The 17,468-nt window shown below is 41.0% G+C and overlaps 1 protein-coding gene across 6 annotated transcripts in view; it reads left to right on the top strand.

Annotated features, from left to right (window-relative positions):
- LOC108095158 (mitogen-activated protein kinase kinase kinase kinase 5) overlaps positions 1–17,468 on the top strand; it is a 54,259-nt gene that overhangs the window by 20,641 nt on the left and 16,150 nt on the right. For all 6 annotated transcript variants that reach the window (XM_017196101.2, XM_017196104.2, XM_017196102.2 and 3 more), the window contains exon 3: positions 15,996–16,416. In XM_017196101.2, coding sequence (XP_017051590.1) covers positions 15,996–16,416 — 421 coding nt within the window. The remainder of the gene's footprint in view (positions 1–15,995; positions 16,417–17,468) is intronic.

Here is a 17,468-nt window from a genome sequence, read left to right as displayed (position 1 = left end):
TGCCCCCCAGTTCCCCCAAATTGGTTGGCTTTTCACAATGGCTGGTATTCCCGTTTGTGGACACTTTTAAATGACATTTTTGCGTAGTTTTCCGCTGACCAATTCCCTCTGTTCCTTCATTTTAAACCGAGTTTTTAAGCTTTGTTCGCTCTACATTTTTTGTGTTTTGTTTGTTTTGATCCGTCTGCATGACCATTTCTACTAATTTTCCAATTGTTTGAAAAGTAGACACGCACGTGAGTGGTGACAGCTTGAGAAAATGTCCATTTAAGTCATGTTCACTTTTGGAAAAACTAATATATAAACATTTCCGAAAATTAATAACCTTTGTTCAGTTGTTTTTAGCTCCAGTAAAAAGGAACTACACTATTTTTTTTGTCATAACCACGTCATGACACGAAATCAAGTGCACATCTCTAACTAACATACAACCAGGATATTCCCCTTTGTGTGCTGCATACTTTGGGCGAACAAGTTTCTGCGGTTTTTCCCCTTTGTACCCTTTATTTTAACGTATATTGAAATTGAGGCTAGTCGTTGTTGTTGTCTGTTGTTCTTGTTTCTATTGCTGCTGCCGACCGATAAGACAATTTAAAGTTTTTAAGTGGTTTAAGTGACGATCCCTGGAGCGTCGATTAGTATAACGTCCTTTCGAAACTTTTTGATAATGATGAACAGAAAAAGTATGGACTGGGTGGATGGAATTTATGGAACTCGCAATCAATTGAAGCTCAGCATATGGCGAGCAATGCGAGAAATTCGTTCAAACAAATAGCTGGCATAAAAGAGGCAAGAATTTATCCGAACTCAACTCCGCTGTGATTCGCTTTCCTCTTTTTTTCCACTCATCCAAAAATAAAATGCGCACAGCGTAAACAAACAGTTGGTTGTGCCTCAATGTTTTTTCTCTTTGTATGGCAAAAGGGGGGGGCCTATGAAATAAAATTTGTTTATATTGAAACCGAAGCGAGAAAAATATGCAAAAGGTCGATGGGCCTTATGTCTATGTGTGTGTGTGTGTGTGTGTGTGTGTGTTTGATGGATGAGGAAAATGGGGAGCACATTCAGACACTTGATGAACAGCGCGAAACGTATGTAATATGTAGAAAATAAGCCAAAATTCGAGGAAATCCGAGGAAATCCAAGGAAATTTCGTTGCCCTAATGGAATAATATTCAACCAACTGAGGGCCAATTTAGCAAATATGTTTTCCCGAAAGCCCCATACTCAATTTCACCTTTACCTAGCTTATTAGAAAAGTTATCGTTCAAAGGAAAAAAAAAAAAAAAAATCAATTTACCACCATTTTTTTTTGCTATCGTTACAGGTAAGCTGAAAACATCAAAGTGGACTTGGGGCTATTCTGCACTGTCCTCTACCGAGTATCCGAGTTTAGAGTCCATAGTCTGCTCCTAATTATGCACTTCAAAGGCGGCAAATTCGACGATCCAAATTATTTGAACTGCGACCCGAAAACTGCATGGTAAAGTGGGGAATTCGCAGGGGCGTGGATAGTAAAACTGAGCAGCCGAGCAGCTTAATTAAATTGCAATTTTCCCGCCGGCGACCGGCGACAACCAGCGTCGATGGCAAAGTCAGCAGGAAACTGCAAACGGACAATGGGAAATGGTGGCGCGGAGGGTATAGGGAAATGAAAAATGGAAAATGGGGGACAAGCGCTGGGGGCCCAACGCCCGGCGACGGAATCGCGTGAAAATTGCAAAAATAACAACAGCCAACTGAACTAAAAGTTGCCCAAAACAGCAGCAGCAGCAGCAACAACAACAACCTCAGTTGAAAGGGGGGAAAATTCATTATTTTCCCGAGGCAGGAAAAGGGCATGAAAAATGCAAGAATTTTTCAGCAATCTAGGCAAACTCTTCAAATAAGAGTAGTAAACGTAACTTGATGATGAGAGCATATCAGAATGAGTATGTGCGATACTTGCCATAACGATGAGTTTTTTTCAGCAGTTCTTCGGAATTTTTTGAAGGGCTTTGGGCCATAAATCCACCAGCAAACCAACTCAATCTCAATCAAGTCTTGTCGACAAACTAATTTCTCTCTCGTTTGCTTTGTTCACTTCAGCTTCCCACTTTTCCACTTCACATTTTTCCGCTCTTGAGCTCGCACGCGTTTTATCGCTTGATTCTGTGTGCCAAATCTACGAGAAGCAGTGAAAATAATTAGAATATTGGCTCAATTGTTTGGAAAATGCGAAAGGGAGACAGCGAGAATGAGTGCCTGATAATCAGCATAAAAATCGATGAAACGATGGGCTCATCCATGGGTACGATAATGATGTGGCTACTTCGATGCTGATGATGTGCATTCTCATTTAATTGGAGGTTTCTTCTTCTTCTGCCTCGCAAATGGGCCTAGTCAAATGTGTGAAAAATAATGTTGCGGCTTTCGCTTAGCTATCACCCCTTAATATTTTTTTCTGGTTTCTTTGTTGGGAAAAGAGAAAAGCAAAAGAAACAAATCGCTGCCCCATAAATCAAAGGCATTTCTCTGGGCGGGACAGCCGAGATAAGCGCATTTATAAATAAATAAATTTATCTTGCCAACCCACGGGCAACCACTGAATATTGGGGGTATTCCGGCCTTGTGGCTAATTGAATTGCCAACCGATGGGCAAGGCCGACTTATCGACTCTGACATTTTTTGGGCAATCCTTTTTTATAATTCATATATAAGCTGCGTGTCCTGTCACTGCTCTGCAAACAATATTATAAATGTAATAAAAACTGAAAACATTCGCACAAAACAATCATAGATTGCAGTCAGCAAAAATTTTTAACTTGCTGTTTGAAAATTGGAAATATCAACGAATAAATATATTTGCAAAATTGACTTACACATAAACAAGTTTAAAAAATTGAAATGTAGTTAAGTTGTTAAATAATTTTAAAAATCAATAATGATTTTTGAGCAAAATAATTGTTTTCTTTTGTTGTAAAAGTTCCTCTGCTTCGATTTTAAATCGTGCAATCAATACATAATAATATTCGATAGGGCTTAAATTTATGGTAATTTTTCTCCCATTTACGACACTTTTTTCGACACTTTTACTTATCCTGGAAAGAGAAAAAACAAAGACAGAATTCGCTTGCCTGCGTGAGCTTTAAATATTATAGCATACTTTTCGGCGCCAGCACTTTGTCGTGGGCGTTCGTGCGAAAATCCTTGGCGTGGCGAAAGAGCAAAAGGCAAATGTCGGACACAAGGAGACAGTGGCAAAGCATAGGAGAAAGCAGGGAAAAGAGAAGGGGAAAAACGAAGACGAAAAGCACATACAATGACTCGCAGCTACTTCAATATTTACGTAATAAAAAATTCAATTTAGCGAAAGTTTTAAAAAACGATGGAGCAAAAATTGGCAACGATGCGGATGTTGGAGGTCTGCTATACGATAGGATATCGCATGGCAACGCTCGGGAGCAGCTGCATCATCGACGGCTAATGCGGATGCCCCTTCCATCGCACCTTGGAGATCCTTGGAGCACATCAATTTCAGTCCCCAAGACATAAATTCGATTTGCAAGTGCAGGGCAAACATCTCCCCCGCAGACTACCGCCAATGACTTCCTTTCGCCCCCAGTGTCTCTCGATCGATTACAGCCGGATAGCCGGATAGTTTTTCACCCACTGAAATTGCTGGGGGATTGGAACCCCTGGTTTCCCTCTCTACACAATCCGCTTACCCCGCCGGTTGCTCAATTTTCAGCTTGAAATGTAAAAAGTAAACTACGCAAAATTTGAAACTGATTGCGCCTGAAGCGAGTGACAAACACGCTGAAGGATGGCTGGTAGAATTCACACTTTAAAAAAATGTGTTTTTAATAACATCCTTAACACAATATTCTTATATATTATTTGAAAAGCGTCAACCGTTTAAAGGAAACATTTTAAACACTATGTCTTATATAAAAGTTACTACATTTTAAAGACTAAAAGTATACTTTTCAAGTATTTAACGTTTTACAGAATCTTCAAAATCATGTACAAAAATTAAAAATTAATTTTTATTTATATTATATTTTCAAAAAAATTCAAACCTTAAATCTTAAACAAAACAAAGATTTTCGAGTGCACTAACACTCGCAGAAGCTGTGTCATGTCTTGGCTTCCACTTTGGCTGAGATTTTCTGTTGCTCCCTTCGCTTTTTGCCGAGAAGTACAGGAAATCCTTGAGACTTGAACACATTTGCAACGCTCTAAGGATGGCTGATGGGCAGCTGAGAGGGAGGGGAGTCAGGGCTTTAACTGGCCTCAGAATCCCACTCACTCACTCGGTGTTGTGTCGAATGTCTGCGGAATACATGGCGAAAGCGTAATTCCAGACATTCCCCATTTCCCCGTCCGACTCATTGGCTGATAAGCCATTTATGATTATAGCAATTGATCGGTGACTCGGTCCGTCCATCAGCCTGCGATTGATGATTACAACACGAACAAATTGCGACGCGACTGCCTTCAGTGCCAATAAAAAATAAGTAATAGGCCAGGCGGCATCCGATGAGCGTGTGTATCTGCAAGATACACATTCGCAACTGCTGCTGTCGATTGGTCAGGCGGTAAATAAATTAAATTTCCGCCACACTGTCATCAGGTGGAGCGCGGCCCAGTTGCCCAGCCCATGAATATTTCATTGGGTTCTCGGGCTACTCAATCCGCTCGATTCCTTCCCTTTTGCACTTTGCTTTATTAGCTGGAAATTTATGGCGTATTTTGTATTTCCCGTGCGGCAATTGCATTGAAGTCGTTTCCCCCCTTCGCCAGCTGCTGCAACTACTTCTGCTACTGGAAATTGCTTATCAATTTATGCAATGGAGGTGATAAATTTGTGCCCCGCCTGCCTGCTTGTTTTCGACAGCAGTTGGGGGATGCAAGCGCGGAGTTTATGCAACCGCAGCTGCTGCCAACCGGCGGTTGCACTGACCCAATTCCTTCAAACGGCCCAGGACGGGACTCTTGTTGGCCGCTGCCTCTGCTATCCCGCTATTTTTGTAGCTGACCGCAAACGCATCGCTAGACGTTTTTAGCCCGTTTCTCTGTTTTTGCCGTCCACATTATTGTTGCCATTCCGCGCTATTTTCAGCATCCCGCCTCTCGCAAAAAAGATAAAGAGCACACCGAAAGAAAAGCAAAGAAAATGTTTGCATTTAATTTCCTACTGTCAAAACAAAAGCTTTTCCTTAAATTTGATAATATATTAGGCCGGTATTCAGGACTCTGATTTATCATAATCCTCTTGAAACCTTAACAAGTTTGGCAATGGTTTTCTTCTTTAATGTCGTTGGTATTAGCATACATAAAGGTCTTTTTATTACATTTCATAAAATACTTAAACAAGTAAATGTGTACCTTTAAAAAGTATCAAATTGTTTTGATTTTTTCTGTGCACCAAAATGGAGAGAGCAGATAGTGCCACAAATTCCTAGTCACAACATCATCACCATCAAGACATTCAATCGCAGCTGATAGTTGCTGGATAGGCGAAGTAAGTAGGGGATTCTGTGATACAGCTCCACACCCCGCAATATCGTAAAGAACGGAGTGTGAGAGGTTTCAGTTCAGACACTTAGAAACGACAGCAGACAGAAAAGCTACACTTTAGTTGGAAAGGTGGGCGACGGAAACGAAGAAAATTGCCAAGAGAAATTATTTTAATTCCATCAACATCATGACAAAGGACGACGCAGCTGGGGGGCGAGCAAGTTAACGGGCGAAGTGGAGAAGTGGAAACCCCCAAGAGCTCCCGCCAAAGCATTTTCATTAGAGTGGTTTTGGCCCTAAGTCGTCGACCTTCTCGTCCCTCAGAGCAGCAGGCAGGCACATTCATTTTGTGCGCCAGTTGGCTTTTCTCGGAGGCGTAATCCTCGTGCGATTTGTAGTTTAATATGCATGGGAAAAGCATAATTTAATTTACATGATTATCCGGCGGGATCGTGACCGTGCTCCTTGGCCATATGCCTGTCACATCTTAAGCCTTGCATTGGGCAAACGCAAAGGGCGGAGCCTCCGGGAAAGTCGAAAAACAAGAAACACCTTCATTTCACACACACACTCTCCCCTTTCCTCTTTTCCCTTCTGTTTTCCACGCACATTTCTTGGCATCGGTTTCGGTCTTGGCCCGGCTCTAACCTAATCCCCGCCTATATCCTGGGGCCTGCTGGATTGTTGCGTGCGTGGCCAGGATTTGGGGTCAGCAATTTCATTTGTCCCTCGCTTGGCTTAGTCTAATTTGCCGTCTAATTGAAGCTGGACGCTGGCAAATAGCCCTGAAAGCTTCTCGGTTCGGGTTACCTCAGATTACGAGAAGGAAATTGTGTTGATGCCTGCCAAGAAACAAGGCATTTCTGTTTGCCCAAGATTCCTTTTAAATAATATATAAACAACACTACGGTGCGTACATTTTTGCCTAATTAAGGAGTACCTCATAAAGATGGAAAACCAAAAACTTTAGTTTTTCTAAACCTATAGAATTTCGGTATATTTATCAAATACTCTGAGATGGTGATAACATTAAATTTTACTAGTGATTTGTGTTAAGAAAGAAACTTCTAAAACAGAGAGCTCATTCTTTCACTGATGTTTATATGTATTTAATAAAAATCTGGTTCCAAAAACGAAACAATTTTCACTGAAGCGCTTGTGCAAATTTTCTTCTTTTATGCCAACTTTCAAGGAAAACAGTAATAAATTTATAAAACTAATTAAAATTTTGACGCAAGAACTTTTGCATTTGAAATGTTAACACGGCTTGTTTTAAAAAAGATACATTTAATTCGTGTTATTGAAAATAAAATCACCTTTACAAAAGTTAAAATAAGTGTATTGTGCAAATGTAAACAAAGTTTTTACAAAAAATTGTTGTACAGTTTTTTCCAAGTATGCATATGTTAAATTTATCAATACTAATTTTTCAAGCCAGTTTTTTATACCTTCCCGAGTTCAGTGAACGCTTTTTATGGCCAAATGAATTTTCGCACAGCTAATCATCCATTTTACGTTCAGTTTCCATTTTAAATACGGCAGTGCGGTCGATTTTTTTTTATGGCGCGGGCCATAACGACAGCTACAAAATAATGGCGCTAAAAGGCAAATTTGTACACGCTACCCTTCGACAATCCGCCCTTTGCAGTCCCCTTAAAAATGGAAACACATGCAAAAATGATTCATACGCCACGTTGTACCACCAAACCAGCTGCTCGTAAAATAAGGGAAAAATGGATAGAAGTGTTTAGGGGGATAAAAAGATAGCTGAGAATAGTTGGGGAAAGATCTCTGAGCTCTTGCAAAAACAATAAAAAAATGTTTTTATGCGTCGCATTTAGCTGTGAGTACATCCCCCTCCCCTTCTACTTTCTCTACGCTCCCCTTACTTAATTCGCAGTCGCAACACGAATTCACTATAGCGACGGACATCCGGCGGGACGACGCCTAAAAGCTGGCAACACTTAGCTGCAGGAAAAGGGGGCGTGGCTCTCCTGGCAAACTTTAATTCATGCAACAAAACTGAGCCACTTGAATCTGTTTTAACTATCCACCTAGCATTCTCCTTCGTCCCCAGTCACCTGTAAAGTTTCTTGTGTTTTCCCCCAAAGATGTGGACTTTTGTGAGTGTTTGTGTGCGTGTGAGTGTGTGTGTGTATGTGCTTGAGGTGTCACACGAGAGAGTTGACACAGGCGGGGGGCGTGGCACTCGACCAGAGCAAATTAGTTTAGCTGAATGCAAAATGTGCGACAACTTTGGCTGACTGACTTAATGAGGTGCAGGTTAAGGGTTCGCTTCGGCCATCCCATCCCACCAATTCAAAGCTCATGCATTTATGCAGCGGGTTGAAAGGTGAGTGAGCATGCTCCAAGAAAATAGTCAAAGAAAACACAAAAATCCTCTTAGAAAATAGATGGGGAAAACATAAACACTCGAGTGGTGGCAAATGACACAGTTTCATATCTTTTTGATGAAGTTGAGACCACCGCTTACAGCTTATAGCTTATTTTTGCTGACCAGCAGCACAGAGAAGCATTTCAGTATCAGTTGCCTTTTATTGCAATATCAACAATAATAATAAAGTTAAAGAGTATCCTCTGCTTAAGTGATAGAAACAGAATTTTATAAATTGTATGTAACAGAAACCTTTTAGTAGTTTTCTCTAATCTCATTTATTGACGTTTTTAAAGAAAAAACGTGTTATTAATCAGTAATTAGTAATTGATGATGATAATTCATTTTTTTAATATTTAGTACTCATGAATAATTTAACGAAAGTACGTAACAGTCCGCATTAGTAGTTTAAATGGTAGGTAAAACGCTGATTGATAAAAGAAACATTTTTTCAAGTGTTCTTTCCGCATATGTGGGTGAAGGTTGACAGCCTACAACCCTCAATGTTGTCAATGCATAATGTTGAGCGACTAAAGTAGCTCATGCATAAACCAGTTCGTTAAAAATTTTGTGGTCTCCCTTGGAGGAAATAAGGGCTATGATAAACTTTTATTCTGATAACTAACGGCAGGTGCAAGTGGGCGTAAAAAGGCAAAAAGGTTCTCTCGTTGCCAAGCGTAGACATGGCGTATACGTGATTTGCCTGTGTTATGACAAGTGTAATAGATACAGAGAAACAGATGAAGGGGTTTCCCCTCCATGACCTCTACGTGAAAAGCGATAAAACTTGTCCGCTGCCTCTTCTCTTGATTGCCACTCTCGACCTTGTTCGAGAACTAATTTAAATTTAAATGATATTGTATTTTCAATTAGCATTTTCTGCGCCGGAGAAGAGAGGTTCATCGCACTTCTCTTTCGCCCACTCATTGAAAGTCCGAGTCGGGCACTTATTGAAATTTATGAGCAAAGCTCTCAAAATGAAATTAAAGCGCTAATTTTGAACCTGTTGACCGACGCGAGCCAAACAAACATTCCGTCGAACAACAGCAAACCCCTCGGAATATTAGCCCTAATATACGAAAACGATACGCCCACCAGCTCCAAGATGGAGCCGCGATGCCCCGTCTCTCCAATGGTGAATGGTAGATAAATGGTTGCGATGAGGTCGTCGAGAATGATGTGCAGAAAACGCTGGAAATTAAAAGCAAATAGCACCAGCTAGACAGAGCGGGTGGAGAAGTGAACAGAGATACAAAGTAGTTACACTACAGAAAAACAAATTGTGTTGTAAAAAATCTCTTAATTTATCTCTAAAACCCAAATTTAATAAAAAACATGAAAAGTAAATAAAGTATGATGGAAGTCCCGAATGATTTTTGGACCTGTTATTTTAAAATATACTTCTAAATTCATATTAGAGTTCATAAGGCTCTTCATGTTCTTTGAGTAAAGTAGCTCAAACCTTGGAAATAAGTACTCTTCATAACAACTTTTCATTGAGATTAAATTTTTATATTACAGTTAAGACACCATATCAATTATGTGTTCCCAAAAAAAGCATGAATGTTTTTTAAAACCGAATCAGATTTTTTCCTGTGTAAATACGGTTGCGATGGGTCAGCAGACTAAATACTTTCGAGTGGATGGGGGAAGAATGAAGGAACCGCTTTAAGCAACCAAAGCTTGTTTGAACTGGCGCTGCACGAGTGGAAGAGAGGAGGGGGAGGGGAGGTGGATGCCATGTGACACATAAACACAAAACACACTGTAAACGAGCAGTAGAAGTGCAAAAAAGATGGGGACTGTAGAAGCCATTAATAACTGTGAAACGGTTAATCAAGAGTCGCTCAAAGTGGAGCAGCACCAGAGGCGTGGGTGGATTAGGGCAAAGAGGGGTGGCACCGATTGCCCCACTGACCAGGACAACAGTTCGAAGGACTCGCATGCTTCTGAATGGAAAACTCTTGTCCGAGACAGTTACATTTCGTTGCAGCGAAAAGCCATTAAAATCTAAATTGTGACTTCTACGTGACCCGCTGTCGGCACTGGAAAAAAAACTTCAGCTCAAACGAAGCAATTTTTATGCTGACAGTTCAGGGAAAATCACATTATATTTGCCAGAAAATCTACGAGTATGTTCCATTTAAATCAGATTAAAGCAGATACATTCGCAAACAACATTAAGACTTAAAATGGGCTTCTGAAAAGTATAAATATTTTATTTTAATTACTTTTTAAAAAGATTAAAATTTATTGTCTTTGTGTGTTTCCCCTTCCTGAATTTTTAAAAAATTCTGTTTCCTGAGCTGTTAAGTGGAAAATAAAAATGGCAGCTGTGTCTGCTCGTTGGCTCGCCATTTTCCCATTTGGTTCGCTGCTCACATGCAAATCATAAACAATAATGGATCTAATAACGCAAAGTCACGTGGGTGTTGGGCAACAAGGACGCTGACGGAGGGTTTGGGGGGTACTAACCTCCTTTGTTAATGACCCCGTCAAAAGGGTTCAAAGCACTCAGCCGCCGAGGGGTTAAATGGACATTTAGCGCTTTTTCTCTGACAATTTGGTTCCTGTATATTCTTCTTTTTTTCATTCCCCTCGCGTCGTTTTATCTTTGTTGTCTGTCAGGCCGGCCCCTCCTTCGGACTCTTTCCAGTGTCTGGTTTTTCTGCGTCATATTTAACTCGTTTTTATCTGGCGTCGCGTTCAAGTGTACGCTCATTATGAATATTATCGCACGGCAGCAGACAGTGCCCACTTTTTCGCGCCCACCGCTTTCCCAGCATATTTTCTTTTCATTTTCCGCTCTGCGCGGCCTTAAACTGTTTATTGAGTGTCAGCGATAACAGTCCGCATATTTCATGGTGGAATGCTAAACAGAAGTCCGAATGTGGATAATCTCCTAATTAAACCAAAGGCATTTTCAGCTGCAGTTTGTGCAAATGCATTTAATCGCGGTGGTGGGTTTCATGCGGGGTCGAAATGCGGCACAAAGAAATTTTGGTTCATTACCACCCAACCGGAAAAGGGAGCATTGGGATTGGGATTTCCCCTTCCCCGCTGACACATTCTAAATGCGCGAATAAACAATTTGGAAAGCTGACATAATGCCCGCATTAACCGACAAAACCGACAGCGAAAAATGGCAAATATTTGCGGCGCAAAGTACTCGCACTCGTGTGGCAAACGGGGAACCGAATTCGGGAAACAGAAAACATCACTAAAAGAAGCAAACCCAAATAAGCTGAGCAAGAAAAAACAAAACTGAGAACGAAATGCTGTTCTATATTAAGCGTGGGTGGGCGGCGTGGCGTACGAGTGGGCGTGGCACTGGCGAACACTGAATTTGTGCGCTGAATGGAAATATTGCACAATTTTATCTTTATTGCTCGCAATGCCGAATCTGTTGGGATAGTCCCTTGAACAAAGAGCTGAATTCTACAGAGACAGATTTATGCACTGCTCGAATGTCGTCAATCTTAAATAATGTGAGAAGTCTTGGTTTTGGCTAGATCTTTCTGATAATTGATTATAGCTATGGAAAAAGTATATAAAAAATGTTTTCAAGTGGGCAGTAAAAAAGCCTTTTAAATAGGTATTAAAATAAAGGAATATGTTAACACAAATTATTCATTGCCACCATTCTAAAGTTTATCAAATGAAAACCCTAAGGAATAATAAATAAAATACATAGATAGGGTTACAAAACTGTCTCATTATTTTGTTCTGTGTAGTTTGGGTTATCATTTCCCCACACAATTGTTGCGGAGGCTCATCTCTATATCGATTGAACATTTTGATTGATTGATTACCGCATATTTTTTGGTCAGCCGCTGCACCATTAGCCTTTTGTCTCGCCCAGTGACAAATTCGTTCAATTTCCCGCCCATTTATTATACCGCTTCCCCTTCCGGCTTTCCGCAAAAGAGGAAAAACGCTCGTCAAGATGCCAGCGTTTTCTATTGGCAATGACCCAGACCCCGAATAGGTTGTCTGCCACTTGAGAAATTCCCTTAGCCATTCAATTTTTTGGCATTGCGTGAAAATTGCTTGAAATTGCGAGCTCATCGATAAACTCGAGTGGCTAATATGAGATATCGGAGCTGCTCAAAAATAAAAAGACTCTCAAGTGCTTCGTCCGCCGTCAAGTATTCGTTTATGGAGGAGTGCTAAATAGGAGGTGGAACGGCGCGATCAATAACGTAATTCAATTTCAATTGTACGTGAGCAACAACAAAATGCATTTAAATTTCTCAGCAAATTGAATTAAGTTTGCGATTCGGGATGGTAGCTCGACCTTTTCTCGAATTAAATCATAAATTATTTCCGTCAAATGCAAAACAAATGAATGTGGGTCGAAGGGACGACGGAGGGAAACAGAAACGTGCACAATTTTAAGCTGTACAATTTTAAGCTCTTTTCATTTCGGGCCGCTAAATGAATTTCCCGTGGCAGCCCTGAAATGAAATTAAGCCTGCGTGTCCAGCGTCCAATGACCCACGTTTTTCACAGCGTACCAAACACATTGAGTATTATAGAGTTTCCAGTGTTCCATCATTTTCAATAAAAAAAAGAAATAAAAAAGTTGGAGTTCCATTATTAAAACATCGTATTGTGTGAAACATCAAAAAAATTATCATTATCTAGCAAGAACCAGCTTAATGAGAAATAAAATAAAAATATCTATACAGCATTTAATTAAAGTATATCTGATACTTGGGTTAAGTAACGAAATACGGTAATGCAATTTTCTCTTTTGTTTAAAGCTTAATCAGTATTCAATGAAAAGAAATGAAATGGTTTTTGTGCAGTATAAACCGCAAAAACAGTCAGTTTCATATAAATATAAAAAGTTTCTACCAAACATATATATTTTGTGGCATATGAATTTATTAATAAAATAAATGTGAAAATGTATAGAGTAGTCTTGAGTCTAGTTTATTTCCGAATACTGTCATGTGCTGGATCGTTATTTTCCGGGTTCTTTATAAACATCACATTTTTCCGTCAGCCCATGCAATTAGCAAACAATGCAGGACTGAAAATTCGAGCTTAACGCGTAATATCCATTACGGTCATAATGTGAAAAGTAGGACGAAAAGAGGAAGGGGGAGGGGGAGAGGGAGGGGGAGGGAAAGGGAATGGCGAAGTAAACCCTTTTCCCAATGCGAGAAGCCACAGGAAGGAGAAAGAGAGGTAGGAAAGGAAGGATATTCTGCTCCTGGGTTCGCTGGCTTGCTCATGCATATGAGCATATGTCGGAAATTGTAACGATTACATGCCGGACACACACATACATACACACACACATGTAAACACGCACACACGCAGGATAAGGCGGAGCCACCCACCCACTTAACATCCAACCGCCCACAGATGATCGCCATTGATTGCTTACATCTCGGGTTGCGTGAAAAGTGTAGCATACATTACAGAGCAAATTTGTTTTTCCTTTCACATATTTCCATAATAATTACCCCATGGAAATGACCCCTTAATGTCCATCGGACAATGATTTAATGCAATTTTAATTAAAATAAATACGTCAAGTGCTGCCGGAATCAATCGCCGGCCGAGTCATGTAATTGAACCTGAAATAAGTCATTAAAAGTTTGTTTGCAATGACTTTTGCAGTTGCACTTGCCACTTGGCACTGGGCAAATCCGTGGAAAATGTTGAGAAAGACGTTGACGACGTTGGCGCAGCTCATTATAAATTTGTTGATGCTGCATATCTTGGGCTGCAGGATGGTTGGATGGCAGGATGGTTGGATAGTTGGATAGTTGGATAGCAGGATGGAAGGATGGCAGGATGTGCTGCGCTCGCTTCCTTTCAGCCATCGAAGCAGAAGCTCAGAAGCTTCTTTCCCTTTTGGCTTGTGCATATCAGCAGCTTTTTATGCTTACCGCAGCTTGGGAAACGAGGGCGGAACTTCTTTTCACCCCTCAAAGCCCCGCCCCTCCCACTTTTTTCCCCTACTGCCAGCTGGTGCTGCCTCAACACATTTCATTTTCATCTTTGCTCCCGGCAGCCGCAGGGAACTTGTCTAAAAATCACGCATAATTTATTTACCATAAACAAGATGAGGAACAAGAAAAGCCGACGATGGCCGCCTGTCAACTGGAGTGGGAAATTGGGAGAAAGAGATAGAGGGAGAGATAGCAGTACCTCTGCCAGTAAGGGATAGCAATAAGGGCTGACAGAGACCTCCTGCTGAAAAGTATGGCTTGGCATTTTGGATGCCAGCCCAGATTGCAATAAAAACATCAAAAATGCAACAATGCAGCAGCAGCAGCAGGAGGAAAATGGAAAAAGAGGGACAGCTCGGCAAGGACAAGCAATCAGCTGAAAAAACCAGAGAAAATAAACAAACTAAACACGATTGAAGCTGCTGCAGTGCAATAAAAATCGCTTTATCTTCATTAAGTCGAGCAAGATATCGTTGCAAAAAAAAAAAACGAAAAAAATAACACACACTCTTACACCGAAGACAAACAAGCAAGTATAAGAGGGAAAGAGAGAGCACGAGCTACCGCATTGAATAATAAATGCAACGAAAATAAAAATAAGAGCTCCTCTGTGCAGGAGGAAAAGTGGAGAAAGCCGAAAGGAGAAAGAGATGGAGGAGAAAGCGGCGTGGGCGTATAAAGTACATGAAGCAGGGATAAATGGTAGAATCATGTACACGTACAAGTAAACCCACACACACACCAACACACACATACACTCACACAGACTTACATACATAGACGTCAAGGATAAAGGTAGCCGGATGGCAGGTGAAGGGCTGAAAGTGGATACCACATGCATTGTTGTCACTGTGTGGGTGTGTGTGTGTGTGTATCTGTGTGCCGCTTCAACTCCAAGTCCTCCAAGGACTCTCCCTGACCCCTCGCAACCCCCGAAAACCCCCTCCCCTTCCCCCTTTTGGCTCAAACACAAACGAAACGAAGCGTTGCGAAATTATTGCAGCGAGCTGCGAAGCGAAAAGCCAGTTCTTAACTGGAATCCACTGGTCACAGCGGCAACTTCCTGGCCAAATTACATTTGGGCTTAATGATCAGGCGTACCGAATTGAAACCCACTCAAAGGCCATCATTGTAATCTGTAATTTGAGCATTCACCTTCGATGATTACAAGTGGATTTGCTTAAGTAATATAATACAGACTTCAAGAGTTCAAATATTACAAGCAAAGCAAATTTATAGTGTCAATAAAATTAATCGAATTACATCCTTGCTTGATTAGTAAATGAGCGGGAAGCCGAATTGAATGCAATTTAATTGATAATTAATTGATTTTTTAGTTAGTTGATAAAAATGAATTTGGAAAAGATTACTTGACAATTTTGGTAAAAAAAACACTATATTTTGAATGGTTTAGACAACTTTCTATCTATTTTGAATAATATTCCGTTTTTTCCTTCTCTTCTACTTACTTTCCATACTTATCTACTTTTTGATACCTTGTTTTTTTATGAAGCTATTTAGTATGCAGTTTTTCCCCGTGCACTCTTAAAATCTCAATTTTTCATAGCATTTTTGAAGCAACCATTACTTTTCTATGCATAATTATTCACCATTCAGCTCTCAGCGGCGAGCATTAAAATCAAACCCGATTTCAGTTAGCCTCCTTGCCTGGCAGCCTTTTAATATTCCTTGCAGGCACTCGCAGGTTTCCGCTTGATGACGCCGACGATGATACGGATTCCTCATGGGAACGGGATTGGATGTGAATGAGGGGATTGAAGGGGCGGGAAGGGAGGCAAAAGGGTCTCCTACCTGCGGGTGATTGTTCTATGCAAATAGTATGAACCGCTGGCTGCCCGGGAGGTTGGGTGGTAAATTGTGAAGTGGTTACAATGCATTTTTATGTGCAAGAGCGCGCGCTAAAAATTTATTGAAAACGAGCTGGAATATTTGCATGAATGAAGATGAACAGAGAGGCGATGCCCCAGATGCTGCAGGTGTGCAGCCAATCAAAAATACCTTCCCCCATAAGCTCCTACCCACCACCACATCCTTAAATTCAGAACCATTTTTATTGACTTTTTTAAGAGCTGCAAAACTGACTCAAGGCAATCTCCGATTTCTTGCAGGCGAAAAGGATACAGAGCAATGAGCTGGCCGCCATCAAGGTGATCAAGCTGGAGCCCTCCGACGATATACAGATCATTCAGCAGGAGATCATCATGATGAGGGACTGCCGCCACCCGAACATCATCGCCTACTATGGTTCGTACCTGCGACGGGATAAACTCTGGATCTGCATGGAGTTCTGTGGCGGTGGCAGTTTGCAGGACATCTACCAGGTGACTGGTCCCCTCACCGAAGTCCAGATAGCGTACATGTGCCGGGAAACCCTCAAAGGACTCGAGTACCTGCACTCCATGGGCAAAATGCATCGGGACATCAAGGGTGCGAACATCCTGTTGACTGAGTACGGCGATGTCAAGCTGGCGGACTTTGGAGTTTCAGCGCAGATCACGGCCACAATCAACAAGCGCAAGAGCTTTATAGGTAAGTGAATTAAAAAATATAGAAACAAATACTGAAGGGTAAAGAGATTCTACCCAATATATGCACAAAAATAATTATTATTGTTTTCCTACGAGAATCCTTTTATTGGAATGAAGCAACATAGTATCAAAGCTTTACCAGATTAATTTTCACAACCAAGTAAACATTGCTAAATGCCTTTTCAGCATTTTTTCTAAGCAGCATAGACACCACTGCGAAATCGCTCAACATCAAGGACACTCGCCGACGAAGTCAGAGTTCGAGTTCGAGTTCGAGTGGCAGCCTTGGGAAAGTTGTGGGCGGTGCGGTGCGAGGTGTGCTGTCACACAAAGTGTTTATCATTATGAGATTCTGTTTCTGTTTTGTGTGCACACCGAAGCGTCAAAGCAGAAAAATATGAGTAGAGTGTTCTGACAGCGGCAACAATTGCGTTTAACGCTTCTAAATGCTCCTCAAAGCGAACGAACAGCTGTCAGAAATGACAAAGCACAAATAACCCAAAATAACACAAAAAGGAAACATGAAAATTAAGAAGGGACTGGAAAATCAAGTATACGTCCGAGTGGTTCCAAGTCGAACCGTTTTGAAATGGTCAAAAGCCTGAATGGAGTCTCCAATTGAATGCAATTCAATTAGGAGTAGCATTATAATGGCTCCTGCAAGGAATTCTCAAATATAATCAAAAAACGATGGCGGTTCCAAAGGGAACAATTCAATTTGCAGAATATTTCAAATGCAGGCGAGGTACAAAAAAATACCAGCAGCGGGGAAAGAATTGGACAAAAGTAGCCGACCAGCAGGTGGCCAGTCTGGTTCCTTTGTTTGCCATCCTTCTGGGAAATGGATGGGAGTTTCCACCTCCCTTTGTTGTCGTCTGAAAACCGAAGCACAAAAGCAAATAATTTTTTGAAAAATGTCCCAATTGGAGAGTCGTCGTTGTCGTCGTCTTCAGTTTGGTGGCTACTTCTTTTGTGGGCTGTTCGGCTTTCCCAGTCCTATTTAACCTTTACCGCCCTCCACTTCAGCTGCTTATTTTTGTCACTAATAGATTT

Source organism: Drosophila ficusphila, unplaced genomic scaffold, assembly GCF_018152265.1.
Source record: "Drosophila ficusphila isolate 14025-0441.05 unplaced genomic scaffold, ASM1815226v1 contig_414, whole genome shotgun sequence".
Classification (NCBI taxonomy): domain Eukaryota; kingdom Metazoa; phylum Arthropoda; class Insecta; order Diptera; family Drosophilidae; genus Drosophila; species Drosophila ficusphila.
This window is presented reverse-complemented; position numbering and strand designations above follow the sequence as displayed.